This window comes from Akebia trifoliata, chromosome 13 (assembly GCF_017979445.1).
Source record: "Akebia trifoliata isolate Shusen 1 chromosome 13, ASM1797944v1, whole genome shotgun sequence".
In the NCBI taxonomy this organism is placed as follows: domain Eukaryota; kingdom Viridiplantae; phylum Streptophyta; class Magnoliopsida; order Ranunculales; family Lardizabalaceae; genus Akebia; species Akebia trifoliata.
Genome location: NC_141387.1, coordinates 6,212,993 through 6,236,837, shown reverse-complemented (window position 1 = coordinate 6,236,837; position 23,845 = coordinate 6,212,993). Strand labels below are relative to the sequence as shown.

At 34.8% G+C, this 23,845-nt stretch overlaps 2 protein-coding genes and 1 long non-coding RNA gene across 16 annotated transcripts; 1 reads left to right on the top strand and 2 right to left on the bottom strand.

Moving 5' to 3' along the window:
- Window positions 1-1,347: 1,347 nt before the first annotated feature.
- Window positions 1,348-2,587, bottom strand: LOC147387567 (uncharacterized). The gene is made up of 2 exons (XR_015171607.1): window positions 2,450-2,587; window positions 1,348-2,225 (listed from the first exon to the last, which is right to left on the bottom strand). It is a non-coding gene; the product is annotated as an uncharacterized LOC147387567 (long non-coding RNA).
- LOC147387565 (protein ACCELERATED CELL DEATH 6-like) lies at window positions 2,294-23,562 on the top strand. Its single transcript, XM_086421955.1, has 3 exons — window positions 2,294-2,585; window positions 20,906-21,435; window positions 22,731-23,562. Exons 1-3 carry the CDS (start codon window positions 2,306-2,308, stop codon window positions 23,409-23,411), a joined length of 1,491 nt encoding a protein of 496 aa, XP_086278081.1. The 5' UTR covers window positions 2,294-2,305; the 3' UTR covers window positions 23,412-23,562.
- Window positions 4,529-14,247, bottom strand: LOC147387566 (diacylglycerol kinase 2-like). 14 transcript variants are annotated; one of them, XR_015171401.1, is made up of 8 exons: window positions 14,037-14,247; window positions 13,850-13,908; window positions 9,136-9,211; window positions 8,940-9,024; window positions 5,786-5,905; window positions 5,512-5,676; window positions 5,129-5,266; window positions 4,531-4,746 (listed from the first exon to the last, which is right to left on the bottom strand). XR_015171401.1 is itself a non-coding variant. In XM_086421404.1 (7 exons), exons 3-7 carry the CDS (start codon window positions 9,192-9,194, stop codon window positions 5,252-5,254), a joined length of 444 nt encoding a protein of 147 aa, XP_086277530.1. In that variant the 5' UTR covers window positions 9,195-9,211; window positions 13,850-13,908; window positions 14,037-14,247; the 3' UTR covers window positions 4,799-5,251. The 14 variants fall into 14 exon arrangements, 2 of the variants coding, with proteins under 2 accessions (XP_086277529.1, XP_086277530.1); XR_015171405.1 differs by lacking the exons at window positions 9,136-9,211; window positions 14,037-14,247 and adding exons at window positions 5,987-6,222; window positions 7,238-7,475 and having other exon boundaries at window positions 4,552-4,746; window positions 5,512-5,680; window positions 13,850-13,912; XR_015171407.1 differs by lacking the exon at window positions 14,037-14,247 and adding an exon at window positions 7,238-7,475 and having other exon boundaries at window positions 4,556-4,746; window positions 5,512-5,680; window positions 8,968-9,024.
- Window positions 23,563-23,845: the final 283 nt, after the last annotated feature.

Below are 23,845 nucleotides of genomic sequence, written 5' to 3'. Positions count from 1 at the left end.
TATTTTGTAACAAAAGAAAGATCTAGACCAAGTTGGAAGGATTTTGAGATCATCCATGAATCTCAAAATTTTAAGAATTTTTAAAATGAAATAAAAAATAAAAAATAAAAATATTTTGCACTGTTAAGTATTTAAGTTTTAAATTAGGGAGTTTGCTGGCCCTCCATTTTCATAGTCTAAAAATATTTTATTTTGATTTCATTTTCTAGCACCAAGAATTCTAGGGAGCAGATCCTCTATTGCTTCCCTTAAACTCCTTAAAATAATAATAATAACATCTCATAAGATTTGAATCTTACAAAGGTACTAAAGTAGTCTCATTTATAACAAAATCAAATCTCATTTTATATATAAGAGTAGGGATCCAGGCAAGTGTCCTGTTCCTAACCAAGGAAGGTGGCACCCCATTTTATGCCATCTGGCATTTTGGTGACCCATTGACCATATAGATCTGTCGTCCATCCCTTGGTAAATCTACGTATAAAAGATCAGTTTGGTTGGTGATGTGCATCTATTGATTATAGCGTTGTCTTAAGAATGATTTCTAATCGTTGGATTTGAATTCTTTTTCAAGAGATTAGATCTCGTGGATACAAGTTAGCAAACACTATGATTTTTGATACGTAGGTTCACCATGGGATGGAGCACCTATCCATATGAATAATGGGTCCTTAAAAACGTGGCATAAAATGAAGTGCCACCAGACCTTGGTTGGGAACGAGACACTTTACTAGATACCTACTCTTTATATAAAGGGAATGCTAACATCCAAAAAATTGTAATTTTCTCTCATTTTCTTCTTTTTTTTTTAATAAAATTTTTGCTTGCTTAACAAAAATAGAATGCCAAACGTCTAAGACTTTATTAGAATGCTAGCATTCTCCAACATTTTTTCCCCAAGAATGTTTTTATCTTTTTTTTATTTTAGTGAAACAGATAAGGGTATAATAATTTTTTTTTTGATAAATACTTATTTACATAATAAATAGTAAGGACATTTATTCTTTAGATCTAATTATCTTATGAGTCGTGCTGGGATGATACAAAGGTGACAAAATGATGTGGTGTCGCCCATATTACCGTAGATGCTTTTCCACGAGTTACGAGTAAAAGGCATCTACGGTTAAATGTGCACCACCACATCATTTTTATCACTTTTGTGTTTTTGTTTGTGTTATTCAAGTATTATCTTTATCTTATTTGCATTTAGTATTTTAACAATAAATGCAAACAAATATTTATTATATAAAAAATTAATATATTTCACCTTTTTATTAAAAGATAAAATGGGTAAGATATTAATTCGGTAGATATTGTACGGATCGTCCCCCTTACCATTTCACCCTGTATAAATAACAAATGTTTAAATCATTGAATAATAATACAAAGTCAAAGTCCAAACTTGTTTTATACAAAAGATCTTCAACGGTACCTTGCTTAGTCTGTAATTTATTCTAGAAATTTGACACTTTTGGATCAGAATCAATATCAATTCAAATGTTCCCCCTATTCTCTATTTCCTTAGAAAAGACTCTCAACCTAGACGAAGCGTTAATGATATTTCAGAACACTGATGCATGGGTGTTTAAGGATATGTACAAATTATAATAGAACAGATTAACAGAAGCCAGCCTTTTAAGAAGACAGGTTGAAAATTGTAGCCAAGAAAAATATGTATTTCTTTTGGAGTGATCAAGTGAGAGGTGGAGTTCCAGGAACAGAAAGGCTAGAAAGTAAAGGAAGGATTAAAGGTGGCAAATACCATTGGGCAGAGGTGGAAATGAAGCGTAAGCACGAGGTAGTGCTAGAGCGGGAGCGTAAGATGGCGGAGTCGGAGCCTAAAGAGGCCGAATTGAAGATTGAGCCCCAGGGGGAGCAACACAGAAAAAGCTACGACCACGCGATGAAAAAAGAAGAAGAACAACTTCCAAACCAGCAACAACCGACACCGGTTGAATCAAAAAAAGAAATTGAGATGGAAATGAAGCAAGAACAACCTGTTGACCCGAAATTGTACCAAGCAGTCACAAGAGGTGACATAAATTACTTGAAGAGACTAACAACAGAAAATATCGAAGCAACACTACTAAAGAGCCCTCAAGAGAACACACTACTTCATCTAGCAGCAAGCTTTGGGCACCATGAGATGGTTCAAATAATATGTGAACGCTTTCCGTCTATTTTAACAAACACAAACATTAAGGGCGACACTGCACTGCATAACGCTGCTAGACACGGACATTTACTAGTCGTTAATGTTCTCATCGATTTCGCCAAAAGAATAGTAGATTTGGAAACAGGGAATATGTTGAGAAAGAAAAATAAGGATGGAAATACAGCTTTGCTTGAAGCTACAAGAAAGGGTCACCAAACAGTGGCTAAACGGTTGATTGATGAAGATGAAGAATTGCCGAATTTGGTTAATAAATTTGGAGAATCTGCGCTTTACCTGGCAGCTGAAGGAGGGCTTGATGAAATTGTCAACCAGTTGTTAGGCTTGCCAATCGATGATGATGGTCGTATCCTCCACGAATTAAGTAAACGAAAGACACCTCTTCATGCAGCCGTCATACAGAATCATACCCGTAAGTCATTAAATTCTATACATTTTTATTCTTCATTTTGGTTTATATGATGAGTCGTGATCATAATCTGACTTGGGCACATGGCATACTCAAAGACTTAACTGAGGTGATAGGTGACTTGGGCACATGGCATACTCAATAGCCTTAACTGAAAACCATAGATCTACTCTAGTCTGGATACAAAACTGCACTTTTTTTTAATGGGAAATTGCATTTGTATCCTAAGGAGACCACATCTAGTGACACCGTGCTTTCCATGTCAGGTAAGTCGATTACGTAGCCATGTGCCTAAGTCAGATTATCAGCACTCTTATATGATTTGTTTTGTGAAAGAGTTGTGATAATCTGACTTAGGCATGTGGCATGCACAATCGATTTACCTGATGTGACAAGCTCGGAAGTCTTTGATGTACTCTCCTTGGGATACAAAACTGCACTTTTTTTTATGAAGAACAATAATTTTGTATCTCAAGGAGAGCACATCTTCAATTTCGACTCGAGCCTGTCACATCAGATAAGTCAATTGAGTTGCCACGTGGCTAAGTTAGATTATCAACATTTTCTGAAATCCACTTTTTTGCATATCATGATTTTTTTTTTTTTTCTAAGATCAAAATGACTTTGGCAAGTCATCTTGATCTTGGATGTGTACATTGAGCGAATGTGAATGTAGCTCAAGTTAATTCGTCCGATATTTTTAAGGTGACCTACTATTTTGTGAGTTAGAAATGAATTACTTACGATTCCGGCTCACTGTTCATTTTAAGTAACAAAACGTGAACAGTCACATTTTTGTTTAAAAACAAAAAAAAATTCATAACGAAGTAACTATTTTGCAATTGTCACTTTAAACCTGTGAAATAGTCACTTTAAAAACCTCCGAATTCGATATCGCTCACGTTTTGGTAATTAAAATAAACAATGAGCTAGAATTGTCAAAAGTTGATGACTTTTTTGTAAATGTCTTATACTTTTAAAAATATCATTCAAGTTTACGTAAGAGTTTTGATTTTTCTAACTAGAAAGTCTACACTCGGTCAATACTCAGTTGATGTGGCATGGACATGGAACCATAGAACTTTTGCCTCGGAATACACAACCACACATCCAAATAAAAGATGTATAGCTGTGTATCCCAAGGAAAAAAGATCTATGGCTCCGTGTCCATGCCACATCAGCCGAGTATTGACCAAGCGAAGCCTTTTAAGTTAGAAAACAACATTCTTTATGAAAACGGGCAAGATTGTAAATTTGGCTTTGTAATTTTTTGATTGGAAATAATTAACTTATAAATAATTTAAATATTGTTATAAATTTAAAAATAAGATTTTGTGATTCAATTACTTCTATAAATCCATCTTATAATAAGATTCAATTAGAACGAACAAAAAAATGAAACAAAATATAAAGAGATGACCAGAGAGAAATCATCACTAGGGTACATGGAGTAGATATTTTATTAACAAAAAATGGTGATAAGTAGATAATAAATTACCCACTAGGGTTAGCTGAGATGGTAAGGTATGATTGAGTTTGCCATATCTTCGAATCTCTATATGCCCCTACTTCTAAAGTGGCTACTTACTTGTTATAACACGTGACAGGGAGGGATCACTATGTGAAAAAGGCCCATATTTGACGGTCTTAGCCCGTCAAATTTTGAGAAATTTGACGGACCCTCCCGTCAAATATTCTCTTGTAGAATTTTTTTTTTTGACGGCCCTAGACTATCAAATTATTGGAGAATGGACTTCAAAAAAAATTAAAAAAAAAATCCATAGAGTATGACCGTCAAATTTTGGAGGTTTAACAAACAATAGCACGGTTCTCTAATTCACCAATCACAATGAACGAAATAATATAATAAAAAAATCAGAAAAAGAAAAAATAAAAGAAAAATCATAAAACAAGCTCCAAATTAAATTAAATAACCCAAAATTAATATACATGTAAACCTCTTTGTTAAGATCGAAAATTTTGTCGAAGCTATAAATAACTGATAATAATTAAACTAAATAAGATCAAATGATATTGAAATTACTGGATCGGCAACATCTTTGGTGGAGGTCAGTGTTGTTATCGTTGTAGATTGGGGAATGAACTCTCGTGCTTCACGTGCCGCTTTTTCCTTGGCCTTTTTCGCCCTTTCTAGCACATCCTCCTGCATGCAGCATTTCATTAATCATTTTCCCTATATTGCATCCATCGATAAGTAAAAACCATTCAAAGAGGAAGAACTATAACTACATACTAAAAGAACAAAAAAAAAAAAAGAACGAGAACGGGAAGCATAATAGGCTTTCACAACTATTATCATGTGGAGGGGGATTTAAAAACAATAAAGTAGAATGGAATTCATCAGATTTGTTACATTTCACAAACCCACAACGAACAGGTTGGTTTGAACCGGTTCACAGTTGGTACCTTTCGAATGAATTGGATAACCTTGTGTGTGTGTGTGTGTGTGTATGTGTATGAAGTACGCAACCGAGGATGTTGTGCCAGGACATATCAGTGTGAATGAAACTCCGAACAAATTATACCTGTCCATGATGTGTTATTTCTAAACAGCCAGGTGGTTGTATAAATGGCTCTCCATCTATCTAAATGGGGAAAGGACTTGAAATTTGTATTCTTATCACTCCTCCTTGGGCTAATCTCCTCGCCTATGAAAGTCCAACCTGTAGAATAAGACCCCAATAATTATAACGATGAAAACAACAACTCATTTCAGCAATGATTGGCATGCTATTTAAAGAGAGCTTCTATTGCCACACCAACTTTTGCTAATGTCACTGCAAGTGTGTGCTAATTCTTCGGTGATTTAGAAAATAAATTGGGGTGGCATTATCAAAAGTTGGTATGGCAATAGAATCTCTATATTTAAAACTTCAGAAATAATGCAAAAAAACAACAAAACCCATACATGAAGTTTACCAAGGTGCCATGCTCCACTGATACATACAACCTCAAGCAGTTTATCATGCATGGACTGAAGATTGAAATCATCATCATGATCATAATCATTTTGCCAAAAATCTACTCCTCCCATGTAACTTCCGATGTTGAGCACAATGACACCCTCAGCATCCTGTCTGAAAAAGATTACGAAGGAACATTAAGAGTGACGAGAAAAAAATTGACAATGGCCTATTGTATTAATTATGTCAATAATAACAACAAAGAAAGCGTGACTTCACCTTTGGGATCTCAATGTCTTTTCCATCAACTTCGAGGCGAATTTTCCATGGTAGGTCTGCACATGTTCTATCCATTAAATCCTTGGCACCTTCTTTAGCATATCGCAATTTATTCACAAACTGTCAAGTGAGAGATATTGGTTACATTGCAAAATGTTATACATTAGCTAATCACAAGGACCAATAGTAAGAGGAGATGACCTTGATGAAGATGAGGTGACTATTTTACCAATGAAGCGTCATAGACTGAGGATGACACTGAATTTGATGATTTTGACATATTGAGATATCCTAATGTTTTTATACTTCGAATAATATAGGCCTAATTTGTGTTGCTCTGCCCACTGACAATCTCTAATACTACGACTCCAAAGCTATAAACATCCGCTTTGTTCGTCAAATAACCCCTCATTGCATATGCAGGAGCCATATATCCACTATAAAATCCAATTTTCATGGTTAAACAATATAGCATTAGAATAGTACATAGTTTGCAAAATACTAAGTCCAACAATTGAAATTAAGCCGTGCTACATTACAAAAGAGAGAACTACTAAAAACATAAATGTGTAAATCACACTCGCTATCCTTCTCAATAGTGTCTCCAATAAAATCAAGTATATCTGAGATATAAAATTTTCCAAGAAAAACTAAAGAAATTTTGAAACATTCACCAACATCTCTAAACATAAACAGAGAATAATAGAATCAAACAATATAGCAACAGAATAGTACATAGTTTGCACATGTACTTACAATCTTTTTTTACTGCTCCAGTCCATGAATTTTTCAGTCTTTCTCTCACCGTTATAAAGCTTACAACCCGCACCAAATTGCTTCTTTTGGATGATGCTTTCATCATTTTGTTGCACATACCTGACCCATCTTAGTTGAATCTACTTTATTTTACCACATATCACGGATACTTCTAGATTCCCTCGTATGTGCTCATTCATGTTTCCTCTTTCCTAGTCTTTCCATTCACTATGGCAACACCCACAACTCTGCTACACTTGTTCTACACAATTTTGATTTTTGATTACCAACCATTCACAGCATTATCTAGAGGTGTTTTGAGGTGACTAAAAATGCTAGAGCATCAAATTGAGCATGAGAGATACAGAGAGAACTTCATCTATGGACTATGGGAACCTAACCAAATGAATAGCCAAATCTAGGCACACAATAAAACCTAAACTAAGCCCACTTTTTAGCCCATTTAAAGGCATATAAGAAACCATCTGATCATCTCATTTACTCCAAGAGATACCACAAAATGCTCTATATATAATCGATGACATAGTGGCTAGGCATGATCAAAGCATCATTCTTCGCATACAACATTATTCTAAGGTGAGTTGACTCCATACCAATAGTAACTGAAAGTTCAATAAAAATGAAATGTGGAGGAAAAGCAAAGAGGAATGGAGAAGAAAGTAAAAAATGACTCACATAGTTCCAACTATTCTTGTGCTGATATGGGTGTTCTCATCATTGTCAAGTTTAGCCAAACCAAATTCAGATATCTTAGCATTAAAATCCTCGTCAAGAAGCACATTGGTTGCCTTTATGTCTCAGTGAACCATTTTCAATGTTGACTCTTCATGAAGATATGCTAAACCCTTTGCTATCCCCAAGCATATTTTATGCCTTCTTGACCAGTCCAAGTTCAATCGGTTCTCCTCACGACCTAAGTAACACCAAGTCTTACAATTTTTTATTATATGGTTGGAACAAATGAAAAGAAACAATCCGAAATATAGTCTAAAGTTGACGAAAAAGGGTTCTTTTTACCAAATAGTGCAAGTGCAAGGCTATTATTTTCCATGTATTCATATACTAGAAATAGTTGGTTTCCATCAATAGAACATCCATAAAGCTTTACGAGGAAGTGAGAGAATAGAAGAAAAAAATGTCATGGCTTTAAAAAGAAGTGATGATGTTCAAACAAAAATGATAGTTCAACATTAATCACTAAATATAGGATTAATGTTCCTCAATCCACACTCAACATCCATGAAAGACAAAAATTACTAATACACACAATGTAGGTATTTTATGTTTAATAAATTTTCACATTTCAAAGTAAGAACACATAATGGCATTCAGAACAAATTCACACTGGAATACAGTTCCTGTTTTAGGCAACATGTGCTCTATATGCACCTTTTAAATGGATCAGATTGAATATGCAAGACCCCCCAAAAAAGTAAGAAGAAACAAATGTTGCAATCACAAGCAATCCAAAATAAGAATAATACTTGCATAAGATAGACAAGGCAGAGCTTGCTAAAAAAAAAAAAGAGTCGTGCTGGAGTGACCTCAAGATTGGACCTCACATCACACATCTTGACGTGAAAGTGCATAGAAACCATAGATGCTTTTTTCACTCGTATCTAAAGGAAAAGCATCTATGGTTACCATACACTTTCCCGTCAGGGTGTGCAATGTGAGGACCAATCTTGAGGTCACTTCAGCATTATTCTAAAAAAAATCAGGCTGATTCAAAATAAGACTAATATATATATCAAAGGAGGCAAGGAAATAGGCAGATCATCAACCCAAGCAATCCAACGTCAGTCCAAAATCCCAGATTTAGGAGGCCATAATTCAAAAGTTGCAATTAAACATCCAACTCATACTTTACTTGTAGTTGCAGTCCTTTATGAGAAACCCTTGAACGGATTTCCGATATCTTAAAAGTGTTCATATTTGATAGCAAGTTCACCAAATTTTCATAGGACTGATATCTCAGAAAGTGTGTATTTACCATGGACAATCTTCCGAAAATTCAATATCGTTCTCCTCTGTTTCTAATGCTATAGGAAGAATTTTACGGAGCCTAGATACTAGCTTTTTAACAATTCGATGCTGTATCTGAAAAAGAGAAGAAGAATCTCAATGTCTAGGAGAACACATTGGAATAGTCCCGACGAATTCTAGCCATGAATCTTGGTATAAACAGTGTTGAAACCTGATTGAGAGCAACTAATTGTTTCCCAAAATAAATTATAGGAAGACATTCAAGCATTAGGAACATTCGAAGTGGTGATTCCCAAAATAAATTAAAGAAAGACAAGCAAGCACAGGGAACATTTTGAAGTGGTGATACATACATAGAAAACATTTATAAATTCAATAGGCAGTAAATTACCTGATATTCAAGTAAAGGTTTCACACACCTTGGCTTGCAAGATTCCTCGAGATACTTTTTTGGATCAACAAGTTCCTCATCCGCCCTAAATTGGGAAAAGAGGGAATGTACACCATTCAAAGATGAGAAGAAAGATAGACAGAATGACATATATGACCAAAATAAAAAAACATACTAGGTATTTGTGATCGCTCACATTAAAAGAAAGGGAATGAACAGAAGGGACGTGAAATTTGCAACCAAATAGCACTCCATGATTTTGGCATTAAAAACTAGGCATAGAATAATACACTCAATTATAATTTCAATAAAGAAACAAATAATATGGAATTATATAACCATACAAATAAAACCACGAACAAATAAAAATATAAATAATCAGCACATCAAGCTCACATAGATAAATCTAACTAAATAGGTTAAAGGCCTTCCAAAATGGACTAATAATAATGAACTGCATGCAGTTATTTCTGGCATCATCAATGTATTTGTTCTACGCAATATAACTTGAGCATTTCATGGGCTAGTGGTTGAAGGGGGAGGAGAGAGAAAAGGGATTGATGGAATTGTGGTAGGTATGGTGGGAATTGAGGGGAAGTTTGATGGTAAAGTGGGTAATTTAGTTGCTGGCAGTGGAGGCATTGTGAGCTTTGGGCAAGTGGGCATGGTAGGCAAAGTAGGGAGTGGAGGCAATGCAGGCTTTGGCAAAGAAGGCAATTGGGTGCTTTGCAAAGGTGGCAATGTAGATTTTGGGAGAGTTGGGATGGTTGGCAATGGTGGCAAGGTGGGCTTAGGCATCGTAGGGATGGAAGGCAATGGAGGTAATGTGGGCTTAGGAAGAATGAGCATAGCAGGGAAGGTCGGCGTAGGGGGTGGAGCGGCTGGTGTGTCCAACAGATGACTGGCTGCCACGGTTAAAAAGTCGATGCACGACAATGACAAAGTAATGAACAAAGCTAAGATTAAGCGATCACAAGAAGCCATGAAGATTAAATGGGAATTAGGGCTTTCACTGGATATGGTACTAACACGTGATACCCACAATTGCTACCCATGTTGATGCCACTGATTACCTGTGAGCACACACGGACACTGCCACCACCACCATGTGACAATGTACTTCAATAAAAGAAGGGAAATCAGATACGATGGTGTAGACACCCCATTTTTGCATCCACCTGATTAATCAACTCGTCAACCTGATCGCAATGATTCCCAATGATGGGTGTGTATTCCATTGCTTTATTTTGTTACCCGATATGTTTCAGAAATCCGGATGAGGTATCTCGAATTGATAAAACCTTAGAAATCACGCTACGCTAGGAAAATACGACCTCAGAAACATAGAAATCATCATCTTGCAGACAAAAAGAAGCTTCACGATAAAAATCACTAAAAATTGATCAAATTACCAAAATACCCCTAATCTCAAAAAAAACGTTAGAGCCTACGCTACGCTTAGGAAAATCCATTCGAACATATAAAATGACGAATCATAACCAAATAAATCATTTCACCAATTTTAACAGAATTTGACAAAATTACTAAAATGCCCCTCATAAAGTTCACAATCATTTCACATAAAAATTTTCATAAATGACACAAACCAACATTCTTATTGAATTCCTTACGAAAAACCGATTCTAAAACATCCTAGAACATTAAAAACCGACTTGAAACGTGAAAAGTCCTCTCCGGGGGCAAAACGGTAATTTCACAATTTTCATAATTAAAAAATTCGAAATTAATAAATAAAATATTAAATAATTAAAGTGAAACATTGATGAAATTAATTTAAAATTTTGAACCTAAAAAATCGATCAATCGGACTTTCAGGCAAAATTGTTGAGGGTTCGTGAGATATTTCTTTAAAGACCCCTCCATTTGGGGGTCCAAAGAATTAAAGAAATAATGGAAGGGGATTCTCCAAAAATTAAAAGTAAATCAAGCAAGAGTGAAGTCAAGGTATTAAAGTCAATTAAGCAAAACTGAAGTCAAAATTAAAGTCAATCAAGCAAGACTGAAGTCAAGATATTAAAAGTCAATCAATTAAGACTAAAGTCAAAATATTAAAAGTCAATCAAATAAGACCAAAAGTCATAATAGAACTCTAATTAAATAATAACTCTATCTAATAGAGTTCTAACTTAAAAAAAATTCTACCTAAAACAATTTTAATTAAAAAACAATTCTACCTAAAATAAGTCTAACTAAAACACAACTCTAATTAAAAGATCTCTAATTAAACACTAACTCTATCCAAATCAACCCCTAAAAACATCTATAAATAGAGGTGCTCACACCCTATTTTCGTATCAAATCATAAACCCTAAGAGAAGTAGGTCTAGAAGCTCCCCTAGCCTCCCATAAACCCTAGTTTTGGAGCCCCAACTCCTTACCTAACATCCCCCCTTCAATTTTAGTCTAGAAAACCCCTAAAATCCCTCCAAAAACACTCCTAAATCCGCAACAAACTTGAAGAGTTCAGATTCAGAAACAAAGAGATACATTGATCTAGGAGATCCGAAGTCAAATCCGGAGACAGAACGAAGCAAGGGAGTACAGTACAAGGAATTTTTTTTGTCAGATCTGAGGGAGCAAAATCCTTGCTATCGGAAAGGTATATATTTTTTTATATTTATTTTTATCTAGGTTTTAGAAATGTAATTTACTTGGGAAGTTAGTAGAGACCGGCTTTGGCCGGGCGGGGTTGGTGCCTAACACCTTCCAACCCCGTAACTTGATCCCCGAATTCAGATTTTTTATGGTAGATTAGTTCTTTTTATCCATGTTAGAGTCAGTTTGGTTCCTAGACCATAATAACTAGGTGGCGACTCCCAAACCTCAAGGGTCAAAAGCGGATCCGCGCACCTCGCGAATCGAGGGCGCTTTCAGATGGGGTAGTAAACAATATGGCTCCATGTCCCATGCATTTGTGATAATAAGGCAAATTGCAGTTTAAAAATCCAAGAATATGCGTTGGCAATTGGGACACAATTCCCAGTATCGACATGTATCATTAAGAGGGTACGAAAACAAAAGGAATGTTAGGATATTTTTAATTGATTTTCAATCAGGGAAAATTTATCTGTTTTCTGTTTTTTTTTTGTCTCAATCCTTTTGAACAATCTTGCCCTTTATATTATGTAATTCTGTTCTAAACTAAGAATATGAACTCACTTTCAATAAAAGAAAACATGACTCTAAACAGAGTGGAATAGTGGAGCGAGATTCGTATAACTGACTCCAATCTTTGGGATAAGCAAATGTCATGAGGGGGTGCCTTGCTTCCTCCATGTACATTTTCTGTTGAGCCTCTACAGTTGATCATCTCTTTCTTGGCTGCAATTTCTCGTTCGAGATATGGAAAGCTATCCAGATTAAGAGTTTGATCATTTGAGACAACAAGAATTGGCAGCAGTTTATAAATGACTACAAATCTTATCTCAAGGTCTGTAAGAAAGCCATTGTCACGAATCACGACGCGGTTGTTGTATAAGGTGCCAAATTAGTAGTTATCTGGTGACCATAAAAGCTGGTGGGGTTACCATCCCAGCATTTTCCTCCTACCTTCCATATGGAAAGATATTGGTTCCCCATCTAACCAAGGTTTCCTAGAACTTCCTCCTTGGCTCAATTTGTCCCGCGTGCTCTTCACAAGGCTAGGATTTGCTAGAATCCAAGTGTATCCCAATTTTTCATCTCAAATGAAAGGCCTATAGTTGGAGACTCATTTAGATGGTGGGAGTTTGAGAATCTTATAAATATGCTTAAATGAAAGTAAGTCCCAACTCTTGCTCCCTACTTTTAAGTCCCATTAAGCAGCAGGTAGTGATCTTAATTCAGATTGATTTTTATCACATACATATTTTAAGTTTATTTTTTTGTTCATATTTAATCATGCCAAATTCAATCTGGTACCTGGACTGTTTTCCACTTTGTTAGTTCATGATAGCTTTTTATCTTCTTACATGAAGGACCTATGTCAACAGTGTTGATTCATATTATAGGCATTTTCTACCTCTCAATGAACAGAACATGTGTTCTCCACGAAGGAAATTTAAGAAATAAAAGAAAATAAGCTCTTAATGAATGTGAGGTATCCATCACATAGAGCAAAAGAACAAAGATACTCCATCTCCCAATTGGTCAAAGTTTCCATATCACTGTTTCTAAACGTGGAGACACATGGCAAAACACTTCAATGAACTTGTGAGGCATAATCCTCCAACCATCCAAAGCCCAAAACACAAAAGCTAAAATATCGAAAAATTTAAATTATGGCATTTGGACTTTACCCCTACTACTCTCTCTCAAATACACATTCAAATTGACATCCATCATGGCTCTTCTCCATTTGAATTTACATTCTATCCTAATTTACTGGATTTCATAATTTAAATTAAATCCTATAAATTTCAACATACACCTCTGTATCTTCTCCCCAATTTCTACTCTCTTTTTTCCCCTAATTAACCCTTGAATTTACACACCACTATCAATTCCACCTCTCAAACACCCATTCAAATTGACATCCATCAAGCCTCTTCTCCCATGAATTTACTTACCAGCTTACATTATAGCATTTCAAAACTTAAGTTAAACCCTAGAAATTTTCAACAAACACATATGTGTTTTCTTCCTAATTCCCCCTCCCTTAATTAACAAATGTTAAGGATTTAATATAAACCTCAAGAGACCAATTCTTGACATCCATCAAGCCTCTTCTCCTGTAAATTACATACCAGCTTACATTATAGCATTTCAAAACTTAAGTTAAACCCTAGAAATTTTATTAAATAAAGTTTGTTTACTTTCATAAAATTTATCAATTCTAAATTCTAAATTCTAAAATCTAAATTAACAAAAAACATTAAAATCCGAAAAAAGTTAAAATTCAAAATCTGTACCGTTTCAGATCGTTCAACAAAGATCTTCCCCAAGCTGTTCTCTGTCTCACATGCTTCCTGCAACATCAAAAAGTAAAGAAAATTCAGAGATTAATATATTTTTAGGAATCCAAAATCCTAGATCTCATCTTCATCAATCTGAACAACTTTATGGATCCATCAACCTAGAGAGAGAGAGAGAGTCACTTAAAAAACAACAGTCAACAGATCACTTCGAGATTGAGAGATCACCCCATCGTTTCTAATGTTGAGAGATCGAGAGATCAGAGATCAAATAGAGAGCGATGACATCGATCCAGAGATGAGATCGATCTAGAGATGAGATCGAGGGAGACAGGGAGAGAAATCGATCTACTGTGAGAAAGCAATGGAGAGGTCGATCGATTGAGTGAGAGAGTGAGAGGTCGATCGATCGACTGTGAGAGAGAGACAAGGAGAGAAATCGATCTACTATGAGAAAGCAATAGAGAGGTCGATCGAATGAGTGAGTGAGAGAGAGAGATAAACAGTGAGAGAGAGAGGCAGAGAGTGAGAGTTCGATCGATCGACTGTGAGAGAGAAACAGAAAGAGAGAGCAGAAAGAAAGAGAAATAGTGAGAGAGAGAGAGGCAGAGAATGATTCTGATCGACCGAAAACGTGATCCACGGGCCGCAGAGTTTCGGGTTTAAAATTCGACGGGCCAGGCCCAACAAATTTTTGTAGAAAAATTTGGGATTTTCACGTAGTGGATGGTGTGTGCGGCCCCAGGTAGACTAGTCCTAAGATGGGGGTATTCTATGGGCTAACAAAATAAAAAAAAAGTGTGATAATGAATCAATGACATGATGCTAATGTAAAAGGAAAAACAAAGTTTTTGGTGTAAAGAAGAACTTGGGTTAAGGGATATTAGATTGATTTTTTGATCACAGCCCAACACCTGTTTGACATATTGGGCAGATGACATAATAAGAGAGAAAATTTCTATCTTCTGCCTTAGGTAAAAAAAAAAATGAAATTTCTTGGTCAGAAACTTGTGGCATTAAGAAAACATGATCCAATACCATAGTGTTATAGAGGGCCAAAATAAACGTTATTTTTTTTACTCTGAATATTAAGGATACAGATGTATCTATGTTTTTTTATGGAATGTGTACATGCAAGGAGTTTCAGAGTTATGGAGAGAGAGAGAGAGAGAGATGTTGTTATATGGTCTAGAGGACCATCCATTCCTATGGACCACATGTCAATGTGGCACCCCAAGTACACTATCAGGTGCCACATGCATGCAAAGCACAAAATTTGATGAACATTCAAAATAAATAAAATTGAAAATATATATATTTTCACCCTTGAATTTACATTTTAAATCTAAGATTTCAATAACCATTCGTTTTTAAAATCAAGATCCAATGCCAAAAAATGTTTTTTTTCAAAAGAATTATTTTCAAGTCCAATTTAGACGACATACAAGATGCTAAGTTATCATTTGGATCAATGCGACAATTCACATGGCCCAAATGTGGACCTCGGTCCATGGTCCATGATCCATGGTACCTTGACCATGAAACCTTTTCCCATACATATATATGAGAGATTTATTGGCCAAACCTATCTGTTTTAAATTTATTACAAAAAGTCCCTTACTTTATCGAGTTTGTTACTTGAAGGCTTGAACAAACCTTACTTTATGAATGATGCTACCATGACTATCTTATTAAGATTTCAAATCTTACTAAAAGTTGTTGAACCCAAGTGGAGTATCAAATTAGCAATCAAAAAAATACAACCAACAAGGTTTCATAGAAAAACTCAGATTCAAAAGAAAAAAAATTTAAAAAGAAAATATTTTTGAGCTTGATCATTAGTGTTGACAATGGATGGATACTGAACTCTTAAATTTAAAACTAAAATCAAACGGTTAAAATTAGCTTTTTTTTTTTTTCTTTTCAAAGTTGTATTTTTGAATGGTCTTAGAATTTTGTCATTTATAACCTTGTTGCATCAGATCATATCTTTGATGCAACAAATTTTGGGGTTAGAATCCACTCCAAGGTATGTTCAATTTTGGGGTTTCAGATCTAAAACAATTCTCAGCCAATAAAGGTGCATATCAAGGAAACAATGAATAAAAGAGAAAATGTTCTTGATTTATTCAGGTAGACTTCCATAGACAGAATTTGAAGTTTAAGCTTCTTTAATGCTGCAATGCAGATTCCAAAAGTATTTTAGTTTGATTTGAATGAGAGGGGTTAGGCATGTTGATGACTTAACATACAATTTGAAACTTTTTTGGGTTGGTTGGTTTGGCTGGACTTGTGGATATGGTATATTTATGTTATTTTCTTTAAGATGACAGTATATTAAAAACAATACCCAATGAAAATTGAATTAAAATTAAATTACAAACACTTATAGTGATGTATATATAATAAAAAAAACAAAAAACAAAAAAAAATTGAATGAAACCAAGATTAGAGTTTGACTTTATGTCTATAAGACAATATTCACTTCACATTGGTGCTCATGATCTTTGGTGATTGTCTCCAGGATATAACGATCTCCTTCTTGTGATAGTAGTACTTAAAACCACAAGAACAATGAAACAATTATGATTTGCACTCTCTCTCTATGGTATGAAGAATGGTAATAAAAATATCGATAAAAAAAAATACAATAAATGATAGATTATAAATAGAAGAAACATGACAGTTAAACACATATTCATGGAGGGACGTGATTGTTGGAAAGGTAAATAACTCTTTGAAAAGATTTTGTAACTATTACCATTTAATATACTTTTTTGAAGAAGTATATAACTCTTGGAAAATGTACATTTAATATACCTATTTGAAATTATACATGACTCTTGAAAAAAATATTGCAACTTTTAACAATTTTCTATCCACATGACTGTTATGAATAGATTTTGTAACTGCCCATGTAACAGTTGGTATGAACCCAGATTTTAAGACATACCCAAACTCTATTTTATCATTTATTATTATTATTCCAACAATTTAATCAAACAAAGACTAATCCGAAATCTATTTGAAATTATCCTAACACATAAAAAATTAAGTTGTAAATTCTAGCAATAGTCACCTTTAAGGATTCTTGCATGACCCTAGCACGAAAACAAAGTGTATCTATCTATGTGATTAAGCTTGAACTTGCATACTCTCATGGAGGCTTTGATGATGTTAATTATAGTTAACGTAAGAAGATTTAACAACACAGAGACATCGAAATAGAGTGGTATTGGTTACTCCGAAATGACCACTCGATTTCAGCCCTCTGAAATAAGCTCTTGGTTACCCAGAATGATGGAGATTGATCATCATTTTCTGATTCTGGAATGGTGTTTGAAGGAGAGGTTCGCCTTGTCTTGGTCCGAAATGAGAGAGAGAGACGAATGGGACGGGACCCTTTCCCTGGTTTTGTTTTGTTTTGTTTTTTTTTTAAGAACAAAATGGAGATGAAGACGAAATGGGGAAGGAGACAAAATTTAGGTCTCAGATATGATATGAGCAAGGAGGATTTCATTTTTTTTTCTTGATTTTAGTTGCTGACGTGGATATACTCACATGACAGTTCATTTTCATGCGCAACAGAGAAATCGTGTTCCACATCAGGGAGTCGATTGAGTATACCAACTGGCAAGTCATTTTATCACGAAACAAGAGGAATGTTCAAGGGACATAAGTAAAAACACGTAAAACCAAACATTTTCAAATTTTGGGTTAGAAGTTTTAGGTTAAGCTGATTTTTTGTGACGATGATCTCTACGATGAGAAGATCATCCTCACAAAAAATCAGCCCAATCTGAGCCTTCTAAATCCATTAAAAGTGGTTTAATTGCCAATTTTTTATCAATAATTTGTAAACCACTTTTGATGGATTTAGAAGTTTTAAATTGGGATTTTTTGTGAGAATGATCTTCTCATAATAGAGATCATCCTCACAAAAATCAATCAAATCCAAAGCTTTTAAACTATACATATAGGGCAAATTTTGGCTCCCAATGCTGGATTCCGATCGCTACCCATATATATATATATATATATATGGGTAGCGTTCAACAACTAAGCCTAAGTTTTGTTATATATAGCTAAAAGTTTCGAAATTGACTGATTTTTTTGTGAGGTGATTTCTATGGTGAGGAGTTCAGCTAAAAAAAAAAATCATCTCATTCTTAAACTTCTAGACCTATCAAAAGTGGTTTAGAAATTGATGGTCTAATATTCTTCAACTTGTAAACTGGGGTTAGAAGTTTCAGAATGGACTGAATTTTTGTAAGAATGATCATCCTCACAAAATATTAGTACATTATGAAACTTCTAACCCATATAGCACAAAGGTGTTGGCTCCCTAATGTTGGTCGTCGAACAAAACCTATATATATACAATCCACATTATGGAATTTTTCTTATATGGGTTAAAAGTTTCAGATTGTGCTAACTTTTGTGAAGATGGTCTCTATGATGGTGAGATCATCCTCACAAAAATTTAGCACATTCTAAAACTTCTACCTGTATCAAAAGTTGTTTACAAATTAGTCGTAAAAATCAACGATCCATAATTTTTCAAGTTTGTAAACCACTTTTGATAGGGTTAGAAGTTTTAGATTGGACTGATTTTTTGTGTCTCCGTATCCTCACAAAATTTTGGCACAATCTGAAACTTTTAATTCATATAGAAAAATTTCTGACTCTTAATGTTATCTCCAGTTGCCAAATTTCTAGCCAAAGTGTTTTGTCCTATATAAGCTAAAATTTTCATAATGAGCTGATTTTTTTTGTAAGGATGATCTCTATGATGAGGAGACCATCTTGACAAAAAATCAGCCCATTCTGAAATTTCTTACCCTAGTTTATAAGTTGAAAAATCTTGAAACACCAATTTTTAATTGTTAGTTTGTAACCATTTTTCATAGAGTTAGAAGTTTTAGAATGGATTGATTTTTTTTATGATGTCTCCTCACCAAGGAAATCAATCTCGAAAAAAATTCAGCCTATTCTAAAACTTTTAGCCCATATAAGATAAAACTTTGGCTGTTGAACCTGATCCTATATATATGGGAAACGTTCGAACACCCTAAAGAGCCAAACACTTTTCAAAATAGGGGCCAAAAGTTTTGAAATGTGATGATTTTTGTGAGGATGATCTCTATGGTGAAGAGATCATCCACACCAAAAATCAGCTCATTCAGAAACTTCTAACCTTAGTTTACAAGTTGAAGAATCATGGATCGTTTGATTTTTGTAAACCACTTTTGATATATATATATATATATATAGGAGCGTTCAGAGGCCTTAAAAATAGTCAAACATTTTTCAAAATATAGGTTAGAAGTTTCAAAATGAGCTGATTTTTTTTTTAGTATGATATTTTTTGGTGAGGAGATCATCCTCACAAAACATTAGCTCATTCTAAAACTTCTATCCCCATCAAAAGTGGTGTACAAATAATTGACAACCCACATTTTTTCAACTTGTAAACTAGGGTTCAAAGTTTCAAAATTGCATATTTGTTTAAGATGATCTCCTTATCGTAGAAATCATCCTCACAAAAAATCAGCCAATTTCAAAACTTCTAACTCGTATTTTAAAAAATGTTTGGCACAATGCTTGGCTCTCTTTGGGGGCCTCCGAACACTTCCCTATATATATACTAGAGTTCACCTATGTCGTAGGATTAAAGGGGATAAAAGTGAAAAAAAATAAAATTGGAGCGGTATTATTAAAACTTTAACGTGAAAGGGAGTCAGTAAAAGTTTTAAGTAATATATAACAAAATTAGAAAGGGAGGAGAGGAAGGAAACAAAGTAGATCCCATAACAATTGTAGCTAGATGAGATGTTAGTCCCCAATAAAACTATAGCAAATGAGACATTTATCCCTCATACAATAGTAGAAAGTGGGCCTTACAATTATGGTTTATTATATATATGGGGACGTGTTCGAGGGACATCTAAAACTTACAACTATTTTTACACAACCACTCGGATGCTATTCATTTTTTCAATGTTTCTTACAACACCTCCAGATGCCATTGAATCTTGTAAAATGGATAGTATCCAAGAGATGTAAAAAAGTTGTGACTTGTAGATGTCCCCGAACGCTCCCCATATATATATGGGACGCGTTCAAGGGACTTCTAACCTCATCCTCACAAAAAATTAACCCAATTTGAAACTTCTAAGCTCATCAAAAGTGGTTTAGAAAGTTGAAGAATTGTGGACCGTCGACTTTTATTGTTAATTTGTAAATCATTTTTAATGGGGTTAGAAGTTTCATATTGATTTGATTTTTGTGAGGATGATCTCATCACCAAAGAAATCATTCTCACAAAAAATCAATCAAATCCGAAACTTTTAAGCCAAGAAATCATCCTTACAATATATCAGTCGACCCACATGGCCTGTCCAACACCACAACCCTCTACATTTTCATATTAAAATTAAAATAGAGTTTGATCCATGATTTTAGGATGGGAAAAGAATGAATATTGAGAAGAAAGAGAATATAATAGGTATTTGATTTAAAGAAGTGAGGGTATTATAGGTATTTAATATTTTAAAATGATATCGGTCCTACTCCAAGGTTTGTTAAGTAACAAACCTGACAAAATAAGGTTCTTTTGGAGGATAGGGGGTTTTGTGATAAAAATGAAATAGATACTTCTAAATTCAAATTCAGGTAGATGGATACACACCTAAGTTCTCTCTGGTCAAGAGTTCTCTTACTATATATAACTTTGACATCATGCATGTCAAGTGCAAATTTGTTGTTATGAAATTTTTTTGCTAAGCATGAACCAATGGCATGATGTCAAGTGTATTAAAAATACTAAAAATCAGAACTCTTAACCACTCAAGAATTTTTCTCCCTAAGTTTCTCTCCAACAACCCATCACACTTGCTTTTTCAATACACATGGCGCAATGCCATTGCTTCATCAGCTTACCACATAAATTTCTTAACAGCAAATGTATACTCATGCATGTCATAGTTTTCCGAAGTTTTTAATTGTTGATGAGATTATGATATTATATCTTCTTTTTCTCGCATATTATAGGTACCATAAAAATACTCTTGGAGAGAAGACAGGACTTCCTTGAGCTGAGAGATAAAGATGGCAGAAGTAGCCTTCACTATGCTGCATTTTTAGGTCGTGTTGATGTGGTATGTTCCTTGCTTAATTTTTCCAATGCCAACAACTACTACCACCACAGGGACAATAATGGCGTCTATCCCATTCACATGGCAGCCATGAATGGCCATATCAAGGTAATTCAAGAGCTCCTTTTACGCATCCCAGATTCAAGGGAATTGCATGACTCTCAAGCCCGGAATTGTCTTCATGTGGCTGTTATGAATAATAAAGAAAATGTGGTCAAATTCATTCTTAAGACCCCAGAGCTTGAGATGCTTATAAATGAGAGGGATGAAGAAGGAAACACACCTTTGCATTTAGCCACCATACACGGATATGCTAGTATTGCAAATGTTATCACTAATAACAAAAGCGTGGACATTGGTATCACTAATGAAAAAGGTCTAACACCTTATGAAGCTGGGAAGGAGGGAAAACCTTCAATTCAAAAGGTATGGTCTTTGTCCACTCCATTGAAATAATTAAATAATTGTGTCCAATATATATGACTTTCAAGCTTGAAAATTTGCCTCATCATCTCATTCATGGATGTCAACTTGGACGAGACAAAATATTTTTACAAGTCTGTGAACCAAAATGAAGTAGAAGAGGAAGGAACAAGAAGACTGCTAAAAAGGGGAATCTCAATCTTCTTGACTCATCTCCTTCATGAATGCCAGAGTCATCTTGCTTTTGGACGATTTTTGAAACCATACCAATGGATCGATGAGGGTTGAATATAAAGATATTTCCTAATAGAAAATAGATCTCTAGAAAATGTGTACTAATATCTTGGTAACTAGAATTTCGTTGACTCTTATGGTTCTATGACCTCATTGGTCCCAACTAAATAGATGTAACAAATGGAAAACTTGAAGTACCCATTCTAGCCTTTGATTGAACACTCGGTTTTTTCAATAAAACTAATATCTTGGTAAAATAGATCTCTTTTTGGAATTTTCGTTAAATGCAATCAAATTGTGGAATTCAATTTTTACTAGAGTTAATTTTCCTCATAAATTCAAAGACATCTACTGACTCTGACTCCTAGGAACTTTGTATTTCTCTTTCAATGATATTAGTTGGGCCTACTTTTCCCAAAATGGGTGAGTATCTTGCCAAATTACCAGTCCAGACATGTTTTTAAAATATTTATCAAAACACATATATTTGTTTGAATATTTGTATATATTTATTTATGAGTAAGTAAGGTTGAAGGGACCCCTCTCTTTTTATGAATCAGAAAATTATCCACAGATAATTACATGTTACTTTTAACGACAAGCATGTCCGAACCCATAAGCCTGACTAGTAGAGGTGAGGCAACTGGCCTCTTAAATCACCATATCTCGCCCAAATCACCTGGGTACATGGAATACTCTTCAAATCACACATATCATGTAAGGCAGCATAAATCTCTGTTGGAGGCCAACGTGGGGGCTTGAACTCAAGACCTCTACCCTTTTTATATAGGCCCTCGCCACTGCTCCCAACAATTATTTGAATACGTTTTATTTTGACCAAAAATATACTAAAATATGGGGTCAATTTCGTGAGTTTGCTTTCATACATATTTTTCCTTTAAACCTCAAATAAAAGAACATCTTACATCTGAATAAAATTCAAAATAAGGTTATATAGGCAAAAAATGACCATAGAGAAGATGCCCCTTTTGGTAAAATAAATAAATACCAAAATAGATATATTCTCCTTTTGATAAATATATATACTTTCCTAACGTCTACAGGTTCTAGCAGGGAGAGCCCTGGTAACTACCAATGCACCACTGTGCAAGCGTCAACTGTTCATTACAGCAGATACTAGGAAAGATTGCCAATCAAAAATAATAGATAATGGGAAAGAGGAAAAGCCCGCGATTGAAATTTTCAAGGACAGAATCAGCGCCCTTTTGGTTGTTGCAACACTTATTGTCACCATAACTTTCACAGCTGGCTTTACAATACCAGAAGGAGGAGGAAATCACAATAGCAACAACAACAATAGCAGAAGCAACAACAGCAGCATCAACAACAACAAAGGCAAGGAAAACATGCTAATAGAAGTTGCAAGGTGTTTTTACGTGATCAGCAATACCCTAGCAATGTATAGCTCAATCGCGTCTGCAATTATCCTCCTATGGGCCTACTTAGGTGACTTAAATATATTGGAATTTGCCCTTAGATGGAGTATGCGTTTGTTGGCTATAGCACTTTCAATGGTAGTTGTAACATTCGCAGCAGGAGTACACCTGGTGGTAAGCAAACTTAGTTGGCTTGCCATTCTTGTTATGCCCATGAGCTTCATGTTTCTTCTCTGTATTTTAGGTCTCTTCATTCCACTTCAAGCACCCATTTTTCCCAAGAGCTGTTGGACTAGGATGATCTCCACCCTTTCCCTTCGACTTCTTTTGTTTGCTACTAGAAATTAGTATGGTGAGTCATTGAATGAGTAAAGATTTGCTCCCTCAGACTTTAATCCAACGAACACAATTGTTGATATTGTCTGTTGTTTTTTTTACAAAAGATTATTATTAGTAAATTAACACATTTCTTGAGGCAAGTTGCATTACTCATGTACATGTTTACAAAATTATTTTATCTTTTGCTCAAGCTCCCTTATTCTCTTGTGAGAAGTCTGAATCTTCGGTGGATAGAAGAATAAATAACCAAATTGGCAGTAGCAATCTAAAACTGGAGATAAAAAATAAAGAAGAATGGACCGAAAAACTTGCTTGGTTCGACCCACGTCCAAGGGTGATGATGAGATACTTTCACTAATTGAGTAAAACCCAAGGCTAATTACAATACGAATGATGATGAATGCACACGGTTGTGGTATGTGGTTGGGTATGCGGCTGATGTG